Here is a 19903-nt window from a genome sequence, read left to right as displayed (position 1 = left end):
TTTGAGTTATAAAGATAGGCTGGGACTTTTGTCACTGAAGTGTAGGAGATTGAGAGGTGACCTGATAAAGGTTTATAAAATTATGAAGGGTTAATGGTAGGTGCCTTTTTCCTAGGATGGAGTATTTCATGACGAGGGGGCATATTTTTAAAGTGAGAGGAGAGAAATTAAAAAAAAAACTTGAGGGGCAAATTTTTTTACACAGGGTGGTTCGTGTGTAGAATGAACTTCCTGTGGAAGTGGTGGATGCAGTTACAATGTTTGAAAGACATTTGGATAAGTATATGAATAGGAAAGGTTTGGAGGGATATGGGCCAGCAGCAGGCAGGTGGGACTAGTTTAGTTTGGGATTATGTTTGGCATGGACTGGTTGGACCAAAAGGTCTGTGTTTCTGTGCTATATGACTGTATGACTATGACTCTAGATAATGTCAAGTTGTTTCTCCATTTACTCCAGGAAGAGTTTTCCATGTTCTTAATTTTAGCTAAACTGAATGACTCCCAGAGTAGGATATTAGCCCAGCAACAGAGATCTGCAGCTGCAGTTTCCCTCAAGTTCTTTCCAGTTACTTGGTACTGTATAAGAATTCATAGAAAAACTGTGTAAAGGAGTATTTATTGCTGCCATCAAGTTCCTGTTCAGTTTGAAACAATGACATGTATAATACATGTACAAACCAAGTGCAAAATACACAGCCCCTTAATGGACTTGCGGTCAGCCTGAGCTAATTTTCTCACAGCTACCCACTTCCCTTGCTTAATGATTCATCGTTTCCAGATCATTATTCTTATCTGAATGTTGTATATGCCAATTACTGTACTATCAATTGAGAAATCAATTGAATATTGAGAGAATAAAGGCCTCATTTTCAGAGTGCATGCATCTGGTCAGAAATCTGCTACCAAGGAGTGATACTGAGGAAATCACTGGCTGTTATTCCCTATTTTCCATCAACTAATATTAAGGAACAAGGAAACCAGAGTTGAGCTCTTGGAGATTTTCACTAGGTTGTTTCTCCTGGTTGCTGAGACTCTGCAGTGGGAATATCCACCCAGAAGATTGTGTGTTTCTATGATACTATGCTTCTTCTAAATTTTCTGTGAAAATAGATAAATGTTGTATTATGGAGGTGAAACTGGTCTGTGTCAGCTGTGTGAAGCTGCCTCATTCGTAAATTAGCAGCCTGGTGTGTATTTGACTTGGAAAATATGCTAAAACCTATGTAATATCAAATTGAAATGATGAAAACCATGTCTCCAAAAGGAATTTGACTGCCTTGTTACAAGAGCTTTGATGGATAGATAATCGGGTGTAATAAAAGTTAGCTGTTGATTCATAACAAGCCCGTTTCCTGCTTTTTGTAAAATTTATTTTTTTCAAGGGATGTGTGTGTTGCTAAACTAGGCCAGCATTTGTGGCCCATTCCTAATTGTTCAGGAGAAGATGGTGAGCTGCCTTCTCGAGCCACTGCAGTCCGTGGTAAGGAGGCACGCGCAGTGCTTTAAGAAGGCAGTTTTAGGATATTGAACCAGTGACACTGAAGGAATTAGACTCCTGTCAAGATGGCATGTGGCTCAGAGAAATTTCAGATGATGTATTCCTGTGCATCTGCTGCCTATGTCTTTGAGTAATAGAGCTCCATGTCGATGCCATAATGATCTTTTTACAATCCATTTGGAACTACTGCTGTATTATTTTTTATTTACTTTTAAATTTTGCTCCACCTGTCATTTTTCATTGACTTCTGATTTGAAGTGACACATAGTAATAATGTACATTGTTTGAAAGTACAGTAATAATTTAAGGATTTGTTGAAATTAATAATGTCCACAACAGAGTGTAATACTGATTGGTGTTTGCCCTTGTAGGAATGTACCAATCCTTGTTGTAATGCTACAACCTGCAAATTCAAGGAGGGAGCGGAGTGTGCTGCTGGAGCTTGCTGCCAGAATTGCAAGGTACAAATTCCAGTGACCCCTATTTATCTTTTGTTAATCACAGTCCATACATTTGAGGTTGTAATCCAGACTGGCGCTGTGGTGCCACATTGAGGGAGTTGGGGAAGCCTTGATCTTGATGAGCAGTTAACCCATGACTCCTTTTGCTTGTTCGGATGGCTGTTCAAGATTGCACGGCACAATTGGAAATAATTGTCTCCTCTGTGTATTTTAGATTTGACTCTTCAACCAATTTTGCTAAGAGTTTGCGATGGTGTTCTGGGCACAAATAGTTCAATTTTTTTAAACAAGTTTGTTCTAATGCTCATGTTTCTGTTTAGTTACATATTGGCAAGTATAAAATATTTCATGGAACAGTAAAATCAGGCAGTTAAAAAAAGCAAATGCATTAAAGTTATTCTTTGAATTTAAAACTGGCAACCTAGTGCAGTTTTGTTAGTATGGATGACGATGTACTTTTGATGCAAGATGAATAGCTTTAGTCTGTTGTTTGTTGATCCATGTTTATGTGAATCATTTGCAAGTCAGAAGTTTCTACTTATTCAGGTTTTGTAATCTGCATTGTGTGCCAAGGTGACCACACCTCATTTATCACCTTCAATTATTTATTTAACTCTGTCATTTTGGGAATTGATGCTTCAGGTCATCTGTTTGTTTTAATTCAGATTAAGACAGCAGGACAAATATGTAGGTCTGCACAGCATGACTGTGATTTACCTGACTACTGCAATGGTGAGAGTGCAGAGTGTCCAGAAGATGCCTTCAAAATGAATGGTTCTCCCTGCAGCAATGGGGAAGGTTACTGCTACAATGGACAATGCCCTACTCATCAACAGCATTGTGTTACTCTATGGGGAACAGGTACTTTCTACAAAGAATTCACTCACTTAATCACCAAAATGTTAACTGTCTCATTATGCCTAGCATCTTCCACCCCAACTGGGATTAATCATGTTCCAGCCTCCCTATTCTATTATCATTTTCATGTTTTAGCTTTGAAATAGATACATATTAAATCATTTTTCAGATAGCTTCAGTTTGGAGAATAGTCTGCTCTGGATCTCAATAGCTGAGTCTTCAACTTGGCTGTTATAAACTTGAACTGTACCACATGATGCATTTGTTTGTGTCCTTATTTTAAATTATCAAATTCCAAAAAGGAAACAATCCAACTTTTAACATTTTTAAAGAATATTTTTAGTCATTTAAAATGGTTTTTGTATTTTATATTAACTACTTCTGCTAAACACAGAGGTAAATTCTGTGAGAAACCATTGCCAATGAAGTCGGTACAATACAGTTATATTCAGCCCACTGTTTTTCAATATAGTGCTGTAATTTATAATTCACTTTAGAATGCAATCTGCTTATTTAAGAACAAGTTAAGGACCAAAATTAATTTGCAATTTCTTTTTCCATGGCACTTAAAGCTCCACAACAATACTGTTCCTCTTGCCAGGTTTACCATACTGTACCATATTAAGTACATCCAATTTGATATTAACATGTTGAAATTTGAAAGTAAATCATCAATGTGATATGATTGAATCATCTTGTTAATAATACTGAGAAGTGGGAAGATGTATACGTTCTGAAAACTGCAAAGACCAATTCAAAAAGAAAGAGGAATGCTCAATTAATGAAATTGAAGAGCCTTGAATGTTGCTAATAGAATTAAAAGGGATTATATAGCATGTACAGCAAAGGTACAGGCCATGCGACACAAACCATCCAGTGTTTATTCTGGATTCAAAGATCTATCTTTCCTCATTGAATTCATCCATTGCAACTATCGATTGTCCCTCATTCCTCTCTGACTTTTCTTTAAATGCATTATTCCGCTTACTTCAATCACTCCTGATGTAGTAGATTCCACGTTCTTGCCACTTTTAGGTGAAATAATTTCTTGTGAAATCCAGCAGGATTTCACGGTGACTATCTTGTATCGTTAGATTTTGGTTAATTTGTTCCCAAAAGAGGAATCCTTCCTCCCCCCTCTCTCTTAAAACTTTTCATCGTTTTACAGAACTTGACCAGGTCTGTCACAACCACCTTTTCTCAAGCCTGTCAGTCCTTTCCTGATGAGTGCCCACTGATCACTGGGGGTCATTCTTTTTCCAGATGTATGTATCCATGCATTTCTGGTGTGATTGAACACAGTAAAAGCTCTTAGGAGAATTCAAATGATGATGCAGTAGGAAAGTTGAAGAGATGAATTTGGTAAATTGCTAAAACCAACACTCTGCAGAAACATACAACATACAACATACTTCAATTTGTCCTGCTTTGTAGCTTCATTGAAAATGCTGAAAAAGCCCCATGCTTTCCCTACACTCTGACATTCCAGCCATTGGAATCGATTGGCTCCAGCCCTTGTGTATAATTAGTTTGGAACCAAATTAACAATGGCATTGACATAAAACAGTGAGAAATGGATGCATCCCCAATGTCAGCAGGATACATCCACCTCAGCACCAACCTCAACTGAGGATGCATACAACCTGATGCTGATGCTCTTAAGATGGAGCTAACACTCTATTATATAATTTGGGAATTATCTTTTATACCCATGGTTCGTAATATTCACATGATTATTTCCTGCTTTGCATACACATCAGTAGGTGCTACCTGTCATTTATTTCCAAAGAGACATTGATTAAACTCAGCAGATTAGCTGAGAGTAATAGGTTCTCTGATGTTCTCTGTACAGGTGCTATGGTGGCACACGATGACTGCTTTCAACAGAACATGAGAGGAGATAAATATGGTCATTGCAAAGCAGCTGGAAGTGGTTATGACGCTTGCCGGAGCAAGTGAGTACAACAACTTTGTTTTTGGAGCCATTGATAAATATGTGCCAGCTGCCTCTCCTCTGTTTTAAGTTAGTGACAGCAGATATCCCTTTTGACCAAGCTCTTTGTTACTGGTCCTAAACACTTTGTGGTTCTGTTTAAATTTTAACTGATAACTCTGCTCTGAAGCTCCTCAGAGCATTTTATTATGTTGTAGTCAATGATGCTGAGTGGCCTCAAACTGATTTTTAAACCTGTATTTTCTTAAAGATGAACAGCCTGTCTATCCTTGCAGAATTAGCCCTAGTAGCTTGTGAGGAACAACCCCACAACCCCAGAACACAGCACCTATTGTTCCTGTGATAGTGTGAAAGAATGGGCGTGGCTTCCTATTTACTCATCTGTGGTTCACAAAGCCAGCTATGGCAGTAAGGTCTGAGTTCCATTTGTGGGATGTCCAAAACACAATTTGTGCATTTTATGACCTACTGGAAAAGGCCTAAAGCTGCTAACTTCCTTTTGAGGAGTAAAGTACCATTTTGGATGTGGTCCACACATTTGGGAGAGGCAAGGTGCCCTTTGGAATTATTAAAAATAGGTACAAATATCTTTTAAAAATCACATTTCATCGTGACCAGAAAGCTCATTGGGTCTGTTGCAAAAAAAATCTGTCAACGTTTTTAAAACTGGTTTGCTACTTGCTCCTTCACTCTGATGACATAAGTTTGAGGGTTATCATTACAAGATTACTGCTCCATGACTGAATTTACAAATCTTTCATTCTCATCATGGGGCACATTTCATTTCACAATCCTATCGATAGCTTCAAGTGGAACTTGATTCAATCACAGTCTGAATCTTGAGACCTGAACGTGATGTATACTGGGTAATGGGCATTGTAGTATAAGGTAGCCTATCGATGGCATGGGTTGACATTAAGTTGACATTGGGTCTATAAAAGCCATGGAGGGGTCAGAGGGGTCACAGTGTATCTGTGTTTGTTATGTCAAATTGTGAGAAAACTGGTGTCTCTTTACAGTTTTCTTGGAAATCTTCTGTAACCTTCCCCCTTTTGGTCTTCAAGGCTCGATTGCATTGTGACTGTTAATAGCTTTTAGGTCAGCAGACGCTTTAAGGTAGCTCAAATTCTTATCGAACTTTAATTTGTTCAAGCTTCTTTTGAGATTCAACTTTAAGCTTTGTCAAGGCATTCTCCCTATCCAAAAGCTCTTTAGTTCAGTCTGCTTCCTCTTTTTGCTGAAAGAAGCCTTGGGTGTGTCTAAATATTGCCAATAAGGCTCAATCACAGCCTTCGCTTTTCTGTAGATGAACAATTTCTGAACATTTAATAAAGGGAATGATCCAGTTTGGATCAAAGCATATCATTTTCTCTGGGATAGCTTTTTATTAAGTATTTATCTTTTTAAACTACATCTCCCAATAAGAATGCTTATTAGTCCTCAGTAGCATTTACTTCTTGGACAGCTGCAGAGTAGATTAGTCTGATTTTAAAATTTCCTGGCTGTAGGTTGAAATATCCTATTGTTGCTTAGGTCATTTTCAGGTGGTATGCCAATCTTCTGGCATATGTGGCATTCAGTATTGCAGGCTGCGCTTAGAGTTACCGTGGAACTTTCCCAACACAATATGGATATGAAGCAATGGCAGGAGCAGTGCCCTCTCTTCTTGTGGCAGTTGTCTTCCTGGGGGCATTAGTAGTGCACTGGTTAACTGAGTTGGAGTCAGTACACTGACTGCAGGGCAACTCTGTGCCTTCTAACAAGGACTCTGCTCTGCTCGCCAGGTTCAACCTGTCTGATGAACTGCACTGCCTGTGGTAAGGTTGTCTTTAAATGTTTTTAAAGCAAAAAAATCTGCAAGGGCTTCATATTATACCCTATTATGATGCAAGTCTATATGAATTCTTCTTTCAAGGTTCCATATTGGCAATTATCCATGAGGTGATGTACATCTTGGATAAAACAAAAAATAACTTCCCACTGACTCCTGATTGAGCCAATTAATCTCTGCCTGATCTATAATGGTCAGTATTTCATAAACTGAAATAGAAGTCAAAGGTTTTAATTACATCATTGTTGCAATTTCTTCTGGTGACAGTAGCATTTGCACTGCCAATGATCGAATACAACAATATTTTGGCCCGGTCTCTATCTGCCACCTTATCAAAGCTTGAAGCATTAGACTAAATGCTAAATCATTGTACCAGTTTATCCAACGTATGGTCTGGTTAGGGCCCAGAGAGTAAAGACAAGACTTTTTCTACATGGATTATGTATGTTGCTTTAATATTAATATTCTTGGGGAGGCAGTGATATTGTACAGTAATCCAGAGATCCAGTCAAATGCTCTGGGGACATGGGTTCAGGTTGCACCAGGACAGAGGATGGAATTTGAATTCAATTAAATAAATCTGGATTTTTATTTTGAAAACAGCTCTGATGGTAACCATGAAACCATTGTCAATTGTCATAAAAATTCATTGGTTCTCACGGGCCCAAAGGGAAGGAAATTTTGCCATCCTTACCTGGTCTGGTCTGGTCTGGCCTGGCCTAAATCTGGAATTAAAAGCCTAAAGGTGACCATGAAATTACTGTCACAAAAATTTATCTGGTTCACTAATGCCCTTTTAGGGGAGGAAATCTGATGGCCTTACCCAGCCTGGCCTACATGTGACTCCAGACCCACAGAGCAATGTGGTCGACTCTTAACTGTCCTCTGAAATGGCCCAGCAAGCAACTCAGTTTGAGGGCAATTAGAGAGGGGCAATAAAATGTTAGCTTTGTGAGCAATGCTCTTATCTTATGAAAGAATAAAGAGTTCCTTATCACTGTGGGTTTTCTACCTTGTGGCATCATCCCTTTCGGTAAAGACTTCTTATCAATAGGAATTTATTACTCACTGTGGCAGACTGATTGATTTTTTTTTTGTTGCTTGCTGTGGGATTTCCACATGATTTTTCAGCTTTCATGTGGGTATTCCCCCTCTGTGGCCCAAGAAGGCCTGGAAGACCATCACCAATTCCCTCCTGTCACCACTGAGTTTCTCTTCAGGTATAGCTCCCATTTCTGGGCTTGGATTGCTGGGCCAGCCTCACCCTGCTTCAATAGCCCTGTGCTGCTTCTGGCCTTCAGTATAGGCACTCCTTGCTGCTTGCCTCTGTTTCTGTAGGTCAGGTCATCACTAGCCATTAAGTAAGATGAGGTCTACACACTTAGAAGTGAACATTAACACACTTTGTTAAACATAACTATGAATGAGGGATGGTAAGAGAGGACATCTTCAGGAACCCTACAGACTCAGCCTCCAGTTCACTACAACAGTGTATTTCATATGGTATGCTGTATTATGACAAAGTGAGAAGTGTGCGTGAAATTTTTGGGAAGCCCTGCCACTTTATCTGAGCATCGAGATTGTGTCCGTGCTTTCGATCTCCTCCAGAGCCTCCGGGTCTATTATTGAAGACAGTATCTGATGACATCAGGCACCCCGTTGACTGTACATCTACAAGCCTCCAGAGCTGCATGTCCCTAACCTCCTGATACCACACTTGTGGTAATTCAGTACTGCGTGTACATGAACATTGATATCAATTCAGCTAAATAAAAGTGGGTGTGTTTTTTTTTTGTCTCATTGAAGGGTGCCTTGATGCTGAAAGGTTGGGAATTTGGATGGCTATATGTGTAGGAAAGGTTTGGAAGGACAAGGACCAGGAGCAGGCGGATGGGACTAGTTTAGTTTGGGATTATGTTTGGCATGGACTAGTTGGACTAATTTTAAAATAAGTGTGTAATTAACCCTGTCTCTACATTTCTGAGAGTCTTGCATTTATCGTAACACAAAGAATTCAAGTATTTCAGTTACTGTAAGAGGATTGCACTACAAATCTCATTAGGAATGTCTAGCTTTCAATGAAACATCGAGGAAAATCATGTTAAAGCTGTGTAAATATTTAGAAATTACATGAATTTGTTTTTGGAAACCATGTAGCTTCAAGGTATTGATTATGTGGACTTTTAGAGCTTGGTCTGGAGAGTATCGTTCTTTTCAATTCTCCATGATGGATTTATTCCTTTTACAGGGATGTTAAATGTGGTAAAATGCATTGCATTGGAGGAAACAAATTTCCAATCACTCAAGCAATGTATGAAGTGGAACTATCCTGGAACAAATTATGCAGAATTGCAACATTAAATGAAAGGAGTGATTCAACGAATGACCCTGGGCTGGTTCCTTCAGGAACAAAATGTGGAGATGGGATGGTAAGAAATAATGGCAGGAACTACCATGGAAAATCATTAAATTTTGTTTGGTAGAGATAGTATAGGACCAGTCTGCTGGTGAAAACTGGCATCTGGGCGCAATCCTTGCACCTGAACAGACAGGATCTATTGAAATTGGATTTCAACAGTCCTACAAATTAGACTGGCGAGCTAAGGATGGTCACTGCATTCCAATGTACCTTCTTTCTGAGACAATCTTGGTTTAAAAGACTGTTTGCTCATGGGACAATTTGAAGAAGAACAGTGTCTTAATCAAAATTCCTCTTTCATTCCAACACCAGTGGAAGTAATTTAACTGACTGTCTGGGTCTGTCGGTCTATAAATTCATTGTGGCAGCTTGCCGCCTAAAAATTGGTTGCTGTTTTTGCCTTCACAACTAGAGTGATTGCAATTTAAGAGTTGTCCTTTGGAAGGTTCTGAGGAGATCATAAAGGTTTACATAAATGCAGGTTCTTTATTTGAGAAAGCAATGTTTCAATAATATAAATGCAATATGGTTACTGCTACATTATAATCTTAAACAGCCGACTACCTAAAATTAAGGTGCACCTATGATACATTGTATTTATTTTTTTCCCAGGTTTGCTACCGTGGTTTTTGCCAGAGCGTTGTACTTTATGGATCAAGAAACTGTTCAGGAAAATGTAATAATCATGGGGTATGGCTCATGCAGAATTCTTCTTTTTCTTGATGCAAACTACCTATTAGCATTAATGGCATAATGGGAGATTTAATTGAGGTCTTCAAAACTATTAAGAGTTTTTATATTTTAAGGAAGGAGAAACCTATTTCCAAGGCAGGAGTATTGGCAAACAAGGCACCAGTGCCAGCACTTTAAGATAGTTGTCAAAATGCCCAGAGGCGGGAGAGTGGACTATGGCAAAGGGCTGGGGACTGGGAGTAGCTGCTCTTGCAGAGAGCCAGCACAGGCATGACTGGACTGAATAGACTCCTGTTGGCAATCATTCTGAGTCAGGTTTTATATTACATGAGTTTTTGATGTAGAACTGAGTAGAAGCAAATTTAATAGTAGTATTCAAGAGTAAGTTCAACATGCACTTAAAGGAGATAAATTTGCAGGACATTTTAGGGAAAGGGCATTCAGAAACTACACTTAATACTATGTAACACATTTGTAAATTTATTCCATTTCAGGTGAAGTTGTTGCTAATATTCTAAATTATTTTTCAGGTTTGTAATCACAAGAGAGAATGTCACTGTGATTCAGGTTGGGCACCACCGTATTGTCTTACACGAAATGGTAGCTTATCCACAGGTAAGAATCCAAGCAGCCTTACAGAAATGAGGTGACTCTTGTACTTTTAGTTTTGGTTAGTCCAGAGAGCCAGAATGGACATGATGGGCTGAATGGTCCTCCTCTCTGATTCGATGATAATCATTCCACAACACATGATGCATTTTAGGCTAAAGAATATAACTGTTCAAAAATGTTCAGTTTCACCCAATCCAAAAAGCTCAGTTACTATTTTAGCATTTCCACATCTGCATAGAATTTTAGTATAACTTTTAGTTTCTTTCAATATTCACAATAGTCACAAGACACGCTTCCCATTTTTTCCCCAAAGACATTTGTGTAATAATTTGATTGATTTAACCCTAAAAAGATTTAAAAACTACGTTTAGTTCCAAATGTGAGTTTCTTGGAATTTACTTGAAGATTCACCCTAATTATGTTTGCTGCTGATGTGCATTTCTGCATAACTGGCATGAATGCTATATTATGACAAGCCTGACAGAAACAGCCTCATTTCCGCTCAGTGCCTTGTTCAGTACGCATAGCTGAGCCTCGTGACTGTTTTCTATGACAACTTTTGCATATGAAGCCATGACCAATCCTTTGGATGGGGTCCAAGCTTCTTTTGAGCTAGTGGTGTATGAAGATGGCATGCTATTCTCCATTTTGCTATGCCATATCCTTCCCCCTTGTTCCCTTCCATGTGTGTGAATGTACTGTCCCTGTCCTCACATTTTGAATGAGATCAGAAGAACATTAGTTCAGTCTTGCAATTTCTCTCAATGTTGTACCAATCGATAATGTGAGGAGTTGAGTTAACAAATTTCTTTTGTAGTTTCTGAGAAAAATCCAGTGATTTTTGAGTGTTTCCAGGTTTTGTGAGACAGTTATTTTAAGGGTTTAGCTCTGCCTTCTGTTTGTACAGCCCAAAGGACAGTGTTGTGTACTTGCAGAAATGAATTAATTTATACTTTACTTTTTACTAGGAAATGCTGCCACAATCATTATTCTCTCAGTGGTCCTTCCCTTCATCATTTTACTTTTCCTAATAAGCGGTGCACTTCTGTATTATAAAAAATGCTTGATGAAGAACCATACAAGCAAAATGTGAGTATTGAATGGGAACCAGTGTTTTCCCTACTTCAGTCACTGTTACTGGCATTGCACTATTTTTTTAGACATGACAATGTTGGTGTGAATCAAAGGTTTTATTGTTTCAATAAAAACAGAAAATGCTGGAGAAAGTCAGCAGGTCTGATGTTACAAAATCAACATTAACTGTGTTTCCCTTTCTACAGATGCTGCCAGTCTTGTTGAGTTTCTCCAGTATCTGCAGTGTTTTGCTTTTATTTATGCTGTTGTTGCAAGTGCACATCTCAAAATAGTTCTCAGTTTTAAGCTCAAAAGTTACCTGAATGTTGTTAAAACAAGGATTTGTCCTACCTTTCAGGCAATTGAGAGAAAAAGTGTATAAGTAGTAGCAGATTTCCATTATCATGAATACTTTTACAAGTGCATACAAGTTAACTAAATCAGAAATGATGCAACATTTGAATTTTGACTCATCAGGATTGAGTTTGAATCATCTACAAAGTAATCCTAATGCAACTGTTTTAAAATGCTACACTGAGGAAAAAGTAACTAATTTTGACACTTTCATGTTACACATGAATCACCACTTTATTCACCAAGTTCGCTTCCGTTTTAGCAAACAAAAAAAATTCTTTTTGTGTTTCTAATTCTATGGCCAGTTGTTTAAAGTAGAGTTGCATGTTCTCGTATTCTGTCAGCAAGGACCAAGAATTTTGTCTAGATCACTGATGTCATGCCTTGCTGGAGTTGTGTGCTAGAAAACAAGCTGTGAAGGTGGAGATGAGCTGCTGCCTTAAACTGCTGCAGTCCATGGGGTGAGGATACATCTGTGGATGTAGGAACTGCTCTTTACTGGTAGTTTTCCCTCATCATTTGCTGGCCTGCTGTGGTTATATACAGTTGGTTCAGCTGATCACAGTCGCAACTTCTCTCTCCTTGTAGTGTTGTGTTTTTAAGTGTTTTTCTGAGTGTTTTTCAAGTATTTTAATCAACCAGTTCAAATGTGATGACACACAGCTAGAGCAGTTGTGACTTAAACCCAAAATCTCTGGCCCAGAGGTAGGGACTGTACCACTGCATCACTGCAGCTTTTATTAGTGCTTTATGGTGCTAAAGAATAATGTTTTCACCTGTTCAATTCACCCTTGTGTTAGTTGATTAATATGTAGCAACCAAAGATAAAATACACTCTCACACTCTGCTTTTCTTTTTTTATATTTATTAATTAAATGATAAAAGGTCAAAATTACAAATGCAAATGCATATTGAAAATGCTTGCTGAAGAGTGTTTTCTGTTATTCATTCTTTTTGTATTTAGAATTTGTAGATAATCAACCACACCTCACAGAATCCCTACAGACTCAATGGCCCATAGAGCCTGCACTGAGCCTCCCAACAGCATCCTACCCAGACCCTATATTTACTGTGACTAACTGACCCAACTTGCATATCCCTGGACACTACAGGACAATATAGCATGGTGAATCCACCTAACCTGTACATCTTTGTGACTGTGGGAGGAAACCTACACAGACATGGAGAGAAAGTGCAAACTGCACAGTCACCCAAGCTGGAATCAGACCCGGGTTCCTGGCGCTGAGGCAACAGTTCTAACCAATGAGCCACCGTGCCCCCACCCCCTCATTACCAATCAATTCCCAACTAACCACCTGTTTAACATATTAAACAATATTGATCTAGTACTTTTCCCCACTGGCTTTATTATGAATTCTGGTTACAAAAATGTATTGCGGAGTTATTGAATTTGTAGTATGTGATGCTAGCATTGAAAGTAATTGAAAGGGTAACTGTTATGCTTAAAATGTTAACTTGTATGCATTGCATAGATAATTCCTCTGCTAGAAAGTAGCAGACGTTGGAATTGCTTGTTGTTGCACCCTGTGAGAGTTGCAATGAAACTGCAAACCCCATGGTCGATAGTTAAAATTAGTGACTAATTTGGGTTCAAATGTTATTCATAAACTTTTATCTCTTTTTCCCATGCAAACAAAATCTAGCTCATGCGGTTTGTCAAATCCAACATTTGAACGAAAAGACCGAGCCAAATCAAAAGCAATGTATTCTAGCAACACAAGTCCGCATGTAAAACATTCATTACTTGTTGCCTCAAGCAATGATCAGCGACCGCAGATTACAGTGATACCCAAACGTCCACCACCTCAGGTAAATCCATCACCATGATAAATTCAACTGTTTCCTGTTAATTCTGGTAACACTTCTGTTATATGTATCTAACTGTGGTCTGCTTTCATGACACTGTTACAACATGTATTTAATATAATCAGGCATTCTTCTACATCTGCAACATTTTCAGTTGTCCTTCCAAAATGTTCAATACTGATCCTAAATCTAAGAAAGCTTCTCATATTCCTGCCTAAGAAAGAAAAATAAACATTTTTTTTATTGCTGAGCAATGCTTTTCTCACTTTGAAGATTGCATTCTCTCAAGTTTTCTAGTTGTGGTGGCAATCATATCAGGTGGTGGCTAACGCATACCTCTGCTATAACTTACTGTATTACATATTAATCAGCTCTGAGAGCTAAAGACGAGAGAGGGTGTATTTCTCATCTTATCACAGACCTTGACATTTGCGACCCCGGCAGCTTTTAGATCCCAAAGTATGCTGCTTGAGGCCTGCACTTTGGGGGATCCAGCAGCAGAAGTTAAGTATTTTTCCCTTCTCGCCAGGTGGGGATGTGTGGGTCTGCACCCCGCCCCCCCTTCAAAACATAGCAGACAGGTCACTCTTGTTTCCGAGGTGGAAACTAGCCACTTTCTCTTGCTAAGGAGGCAGGTGATTGGGGAGGTAGTGAGTCGAGGCCAAGAAATTTCCATTAATTGATCATTTTAAAGGCTTTAGTTACTGTTGAGTTGAGAGAACCTCCGATGGACGTTTTCACCCAGCATTCAGTTGCTGAGGTGGTGATAAGCGGGCAAGTATTTCTCCAAGGCCACCTTACCCCAATATTTCCCTTTCTCACAGGGAGAGGAAACTATACTCTTTCTTCTCTTGTTCTTGCGTTGACCCAGTTAAACTGATGGCCTTCGTTGTCTGAGTAATCCGACAATGAAGGCCATCAGTCTAACCAGGCAACATGACCATAGTAGCCCAAGTCAAACATGGACACACACGGGAATTCCTAGAGGCATGGTTCTCAACCCGTAATGCAATCAACAAACATATAGAATTGGACCCCATATACAGACCCATACAGAACAAAATCGGAGATGACACAGACCAGACAGTATAAATTCCAAGTGGAGTAGAACAACATCGCTTCATTAGAGGTCTCACTGATGACGTTACCTAGCATGGTGACCAGACATCCGAACGAAAACAAGGCAGCTTGGCAAGCAAGTCAACAACCTCACAAGTTGGTAAGTTAATTGGATTGGTACAAGTGAGGATGCGAACAGCCAAACCCTTGATAAGCTGAGCTTTATGACGAGTGAAAGGTGAGAGGTCAGCCACGAGAGCTTGCACACAAGTCGGGAGCTGACATCAAAAGCATGCTGGAGGATGAGAGGTGAGTGTCAAGTGGGGAGGTGACTGCAGTCAAGTGATAATACAGAGCAGGTTTGGTTATGGGTAGGATAGCAGGTTGCAAGCTAATCAAACTTCTTTGTTCAGTCTTCCTCTTCACCTAGAACTTTACAAGCTTTAAACAAACTGAGCATGATCTGATTTCCCTCTTCAAACTTGCTGTCCTGAACTTAAAGGGCATAGTGCTATAGTTGCAATTTAATAATGGGAAAGAGAGTCTGTGGAATGCTCAGATATGATGGGCCCCTTCTTATTGATTGCTTTATATTTTTTAAAAACTTGAGATACCTGCTGCATTGTAATGTTGTTCAATCCTTTAGATCAAAAGTGAGGACAGAAAACATTCAGTTTCTTAGTCTATTTACCCTGAAGGGAGTATGTCCCAAAAAAATGGCTATAGCTTTCTGGTTGCAAATCTGGACTTATGATAAATGTCTTGATTTTCTATCATGCTTTCAGTTTATACCATTAACACAATGGATAATAAATTATATCTGTAGGAACAATTAGCAAATAATGAGTGTAATAAGACATTTACAATGCAATAAATTTCCTTGTGGAAAACTTGATCCGAGAAACATGTAGTTGGTTTGTAATTGACACCCACTGATCATAGGGCCAATTTAATTGGCTACTTTAAGTCTGTTCACTGGCGTTATTGCACTTATTTGACTTATAGGACTGGTGAACAGATCTTTGAGCCTCAAAATTAAATTGTTTCTGCTTTGTTTTATGAAAAATAGCAGCACAATGACAGTTAATAATATGCATATTTAATAAAATGAAAAATATGTCCTGTAATCTAAAATCAGTTAATTACAGGGAAGAAGAATAGAATCAGTATCTGATGACATGTCAAATAAAACCCTAATGAGCAAAGGTTGTGACAATACAGAAGATGCTATAATCAAAGTTTGATTTGATTTGATTTGTTTTTGTTTTGTTTTACTTCCTTCCAGCCCCCAAAACCAGCTCCTCTTAAGAGTTTTTCTACAACTGTTACAGCAAAACCTGTGCAGGTATGTGCGTGTGTGAGTGAGAGTGCATGTGTGTTCTGTTATAAATACAGGGTAAGCAATTGTTGATTTTATTATGCAATAAACCTGTGCTTATTGCATCATTAATAATTTTTACCAGAATATATGGAAATATTTTCAGCAGGTCAGGCAGTATCTGTGAACAAAGAGTCAATATATCTGGTCAATGATATTTCACCAGAGGTAATTTTTAAAGGTTTCAGCATCCTCACTATGCTAAAATTGAAAAGCCAAAAACCATTTCCTAGAAAGTTCACACCATTATTTAAACAAAAATAAAACATTTCCTTTGAGGAATTTCAAAAGGGCAGTTTAATATTTTTGGATATTAGTTATAAACTGCTTTTGTTTCATGCTCAGTTTATTATCTCCTAGTCAGATTATTGTCTTAGCCTATTGGGTAACTATTACCATGTGTTTAAGTGAATATTTTCTTCAATATTTGTTTTAGTCTATATATCTTAAATCCTGGATTCAACAGTGGCTTAGACAGTTAGAAAAAAGAGCTGTAATTATATACTACTTCTTATTGATTCAAAGTGAGAGTGAGCATGAGTCCATTGTTAGATAAAGCACTTGATTCGCACTGGCTCTGTGAACTCCCCAATCCAGCCAAGTTGTAAAGAATCCTAGTGGCCACAATCATAGACAGCTAAACTTGCACAAAACTGAATTTATTGCGATTTCTTTTTTTTTTCAAATAATAGCTTCTGGAAAAAATAAGAACAAAAAGTTAAATTTTTCTTTTTTTAATCCTAGCAAAAAGTTGAAAAACCGCGTGCACCACCTCCAGTCCCACCTTGCAAACAATATCCACCTACACGTGTACCGGTGAGTTTTAAGATTATAGTTCATTTTGTTTCATTTATAATTTTACATTTTATTTTAAAGTATAATTGGGGGAAATGATTATAGCACTCAACAGGAAATATCTGATACACTGTGCTTATGAAACATTTCATACCAGATGAATGAGAATGTTACAGACTAAGTCAGCACACACAACTTTTTCAGGCTGGTGATGCAGTTGCATCATTTCTCTCTCTACATTTAAACACAATATACTTAAATAGCAGGAAACAACTGCTGATTTTATGAAAAAAAATAATGGCCCGTGATTTGTCAAAATAGCAGTGAAGTTAACAGCACTGTTTTATGTCAAAGCAAATATTGCAGTGACTTCAGACAAGGGTAGATGTGTGGTTTCAAGCAGAAATTCAAAGGTTTCTGTTATAATTGTGCCACTTCACCTCTCGCTTTGTGGAAATGGCACCTCAGTGTGTGCCTTATCAATGAAATAAATTGGACAGAATAGGATTCATGGTATTTGAATGGTAGAAATGAACTAAACCTGCCATGGAAAATTGAGTCCATTTCAACCTAAGTACCCGTTTAATGATTTATTTGTTTCTGGCCTTGAAAACTAACTCTTAATTGTGAAGTCTCACTCTTTCAAGTTCCAATAGTTGTTGAAGATATTGATTTTCTCTATCTCAAGCTAAGTTTTTCTTGTCTTTCAGTATCTGGTTTTCCATTGATTCTACCAATACTAACCGATACTTCATTCGGTCCTTTCGTTAAGAGTTCTAAAGTTGCTATCATATTTATTCAGATATAAGATTTACAATCCATTTTCTGTTCTTGCTGTTTTACATTCTTTTTTTTTAAATCCAATGTTTTAATCCTCCTTTAAATTCCAAAATTTTCCTGATCCTCAGGCGTAAAGCTTCCTTTAACAACTTTATAAGCCTTTGATCTAACACAATCTTTCAAATTTGTTAGCTGTGGGACTCTCACTTTTCCTTTGGGTATTTCTGCCTTAAAGGAATGTGTGGTTTTTGAAAACCAGCACTAATTCTTTTATATACTAGCCATTGCCTATTTAGCATGCTTTTAATGTATTATTCCAATCAACCACAGCCAACCTCATGCTCATACCTTCATAATTGTCCTTGTTTAGATTTGAGATCCTAATTTCAGTTTTAACTACTACTTTTCCAATGGAAAATTATATCCTACTATGGTCACTATTCCACAATGTTAATATTAAAACTGGATTATTAAATACCCCTTTGTCATTGCATAACACTAGATCTAAAAATAGACTGTGCCCTAACAAATTGCTCCAGAAAACCACCATGAACAGCTTCGTAGAATTGTTCTGCCACAGTATTGGTATTCATTCGATTTACCCAGTCTATTTGTAAATTGATGTCTCCCATGCTTACTGCATGCTCTTTACCAAATGCATCTCTATAACTTCTTGATTTAAACCTTACCCTGCATTACCATTACTGTACAATGACTCAAACTATTCTGAGCAGTGTTTTCTGCTTCTTGATATTTCTTCGCTCCGTCAGATTCTATATCCTATTCTTCTGGTGGCAGATCCTCTTTCACTAAAATACTGATCCTACCTCTTATTATCAACAGTTCCAAGTCTTCGTCACGCTGCAGCCATATCTTTCTTTAATTCATTTACGGGATGAGGGTGTTGCTGGCTAGGCAGCATTTATTGCCCATCCCTCATTGCCCAGAGGGCGGTTGAGAGTTACCCATATTGCTGTGGGTCTGGAGTCACATGTAGGCCAGACCAGGTAAGGATGGGAGTTTCCTTCCCTAAAGAACATTCATGAACCAGATGGGTTTTTCTGACAATCAACAATGGATTCACGGTCATCATTAGATTCTTAATTCCAGACATTTATTGAATTCAAATTCTACCATCTGCTGTGGCGGGATTTGAACCCAGGCCCCAGAACATTATCTGGGTCTCTGGACAGTCCAGCGATAATACCACTAGGTCATCGCCTCTCCTAATCTCCATATTGGCAATTAAATGATATCATTGTACTTGTGCCATCAATTCACCTACCTTATTGTGAATGCTGTGCACATGAAGACTTTTTAAAAAAAATTCTGCCTTTTTAGCACTTCTGTAATTGATTCTGGTTGATTCCAGGATTTGCGTCTGTTGCTTTTCACTTTTGTTTACAGTTTACTGCTTGCCATAATAAACTTTGTTTTTATTCAATTCAGAATTTCCTCTCTAGTTACCAATTCCTGAAAGCCTAGACTCAGCCCTCTCCCACGGCACCTGCATATTTCCCCATAAGAATATTTAAACCTATTCCTGCTAAGGTTCAACTCTTGCACAGGTCGCAACTGCCCCATAACTGGTCCCAATGCCGCAAAAGTTAAAGCCCTTCCTCCTGCATTATTTTCCTTACTGAGTGTTAATTCATTCAATCTTCTTACTTCTGTACTCGCCCAACCTGTGATATTGGAACAATCCTGAGATGATTGCATTTGGACGTCCCTGCTTTTTAGTCTCTTACTAGTTCCCCAAATACTTTTGGTAGCAAAAACAGGGTGGCAGATTATCTGAACTATGATTGGGATTCAGTTTCTCCCCTTATGCCAGTTCTGCCATCCCAGGAATAAGTCTGGTAAACTTTCTTTGCACTCCTTCCGTAGCCAGAACTTCCTTCTCTGATCAGGAGACCAAAACTGTATATAATACCCAGGTGTAGTCTTACCAATTCCCTGTAACTGGCCCTGCTCCTGTACCCTCATTCTCTCATAATGAAGACCAACATACTATTTGACTTCTTCACCTGCGGCACCTACATGCTTACTTTCAATGACTGATGCATGATAACACTAAGGTCTTGTTGCACCTCCGTCTTCCCAGTTAACCACAGTTCAGATAATACTGCCTTCTGCTTTTGTTACCAAAGTGAATAACCTCACTTATCGACATTATACTACATTTGCCACGTATTTGCCCAGTTATGTAACTTGTCCAAATCACACTGAATCTTGGCATTCTACCCACCCAGCTTTGTGTCATCTGCAAACTTGGAGATAATGACACAATTTTCTCATCAAAATATGCTG

General features: G+C 38.4%; 1 protein-coding gene across 1 annotated transcript in view; it reads left to right on the top strand.

Moving 5' to 3' along the window:
• adam8a (ADAM metallopeptidase domain 8a) overlaps positions 1–19903 on the top strand; it is a 35844-nt gene that overhangs the window by 11079 nt on the left and 4862 nt on the right. The window contains exons 11-20 of the mRNA XM_020533374.2: positions 1870–1959; positions 2625–2820; positions 4670–4772; positions 8851–9031; positions 9634–9711; positions 10245–10329; positions 11295–11415; positions 13419–13584; positions 15926–15985; positions 16763–16834. Of these exons, the coding sequence (XP_020388963.2) occupies positions 1870–1959; positions 2625–2820; positions 4670–4772; positions 8851–9031; positions 9634–9711; positions 10245–10329; positions 11295–11415; positions 13419–13584; positions 15926–15985; positions 16763–16834 (1152 nt within the window). The remainder of the gene's footprint in view (positions 1–1869; positions 1960–2624; positions 2821–4669; positions 4773–8850; positions 9032–9633; positions 9712–10244; positions 10330–11294; positions 11416–13418; positions 13585–15925; positions 15986–16762; positions 16835–19903) is intronic.

Source organism: Rhincodon typus, chromosome 34, assembly GCF_021869965.1.
Source record: "Rhincodon typus isolate 14 chromosome 34, sRhiTyp1.1, whole genome shotgun sequence".
NCBI lineage: Eukaryota > Metazoa > Chordata > Chondrichthyes > Orectolobiformes > Rhincodontidae > Rhincodon > Rhincodon typus.
Note: the sequence above shows the minus strand (reverse complement) of the source record. Positions and strands in the feature narration are given on the sequence as shown.